The sequence below is a fragment of the Corvus brachyrhynchos genome, unplaced genomic scaffold (genome assembly GCF_000691975.1).
Source record: "Corvus brachyrhynchos isolate BGI_N302 unplaced genomic scaffold, ASM69197v1 scaffold305, whole genome shotgun sequence".
In the NCBI taxonomy this organism is placed as follows: Eukaryota; Metazoa; Chordata; class Aves; order Passeriformes; family Corvidae; genus Corvus; species Corvus brachyrhynchos.
The window spans coordinates 408,207-409,859 of NW_008239284.1; the positions used below are offsets into that span (position 1 = coordinate 408,207).

Genomic DNA, 1,653 nt, shown 5'->3' on the forward strand with positions numbered 1-1,653 from the left:
CCCCGCGTGGACAGCGCGGTCACTGCAGCCGCACACAGCGGGGACGGGGACACCCGGGGGCACCGGGATGGGGCCGGTACCGAACACCTCCCAAAAATCCCACAAAATGCAGCCATGACAAGTTCTAGCGCTTGGGCCTTGCTTCTCACTCCCTTCTCTGGCAATCTGCTCCCAATGGCAGTGATTTGACACTCATTAAAAAGCGAGTATAACGCTATCTTAATTACATGTGGCCGGGACGTTTATAATGGAAAGAATTACAGCTTCCATCTGTGTTTTTAATTTCTTCCATTTAAAATACCTCTCCTCGATCTCGCCGCTAAGTGCACACAGACAGTATTTCACTGCCTATGGATATAATGTATTTATCAAAACTTAAGAGCCTTTACACATGTGGACTCTGCCCTCTAAATCTGAAGCTCCTTACCTGACAACATCTCATTGGGCAAGCGGCTTCAGTTTTCACTTCTTGCTCTTTCTGACTCTGCAAATTTAATGTTACAGGACCTCCCAGGGGTCACAGAGGTCTAAACGGGGATGCTCAGGGGAACCACCTCTGCCTGACCAAGCCATGCCCAGCCTGGCGAGGGACACAAGGGGGACAGGAGGGATTCAGAGCATGGATGCACCACCCCACCCCCAGGTGATGTTCTCCAGATCCACAGCTCTCTCCAGTCCCAGGAGAGTAAAAAACAGCCACCAGAGGGGGAAAAAAAAGACCTGCAACAACACCAGGGCTCAGACCAAGGAGCCACATAATGACTGTAGAGGGCAATCGCTCCCCCCAGTCCCAGGTGCCATCCGTACCCTCACGGGCAGGGACAGTTTCACTGCCTTCACACCCTGGGCTGTGCTCCCAGCAGGACACACGTCCCGCTGCTGCCAGCTGCCAGCACCCGCTAACGTGGGAAAAGCAGATCCAAACACGGAGCCTCACGCTCCAAACACCATCTGCCTCCCATCAATGCGCTGCCAGCGCCACCGGCAGGCGGGGACCCGCCAGCACACAGGACAAGCCACCCCATACAGCCTCGAACAACAATTCCAGCAGCGTTCCCAGTTTAGCGGGGCACCAGTCGGCGGGGCTGGCAGAGCACTGAACACCCCTTGTGTGACACACGTGGGTCACCTCCACAGCACAACCCTCGGCACAAGGCCAGCTGGCCCACACCAGGCAGGTGATCGCGGCTGCTGGGTGGATTTTCCAGCTGGAACACACCAGGCAAGCACCTCCTAAGGAAGTTCCCCAACTTCCACGTGCTGCTCCTCTTGCACACCCTTGCAAAGAAAGAGCAAGTGGCACCAACCCAGGCTGTGACAGCCCCCAGCTGCAGCCACAGTGCACAATAAATGCCACAGCAAAAATAATTCCATAAAAAATTGCTGGTTTCACTCTGGAGTTGCCTCTATAAAGTGATTTTCCCCGGCACCCCAGAATGACCACGAGGCCCAGCACCATCACCCCGGGCTGCTTCCAAACCATCCCCTGGGCAGCACATCCCCGTTCCTGGCAGGATGCTGGCTGTCCTACCTTTCCAGGTATTTTTCCGAAAAGTCCACCATGGCGTGGTACATCGGGGCCGGCAGCGTGTGCCGGCGCCAGGCAAGGAGCCAGTGCCGACCCGCGGCCCCCGCACCATAAATACCCCCGGA

General features: G+C 56.2%; 1 protein-coding gene across 1 annotated transcript in view; it reads right to left on the reverse strand.

Moving 5' to 3' along the window:
- RGS3 (regulator of G-protein signaling 3) overlaps positions 1-1,653 on the reverse strand; it is a 67,352-nt gene that overhangs the window by 4,090 nt on the left and 61,609 nt on the right. Inside the window, exons 23-24 of the mRNA XM_017740276.1 lie at positions 1,498-1,507; positions 396-419 (exon numbers count right to left, since the gene is read on the reverse strand). Of these exons, the coding sequence (XP_017595765.1) occupies positions 396-419; positions 1,498-1,507 (34 nt within the window). The remainder of the gene's footprint in view (positions 1-395; positions 420-1,497; positions 1,508-1,653) is intronic.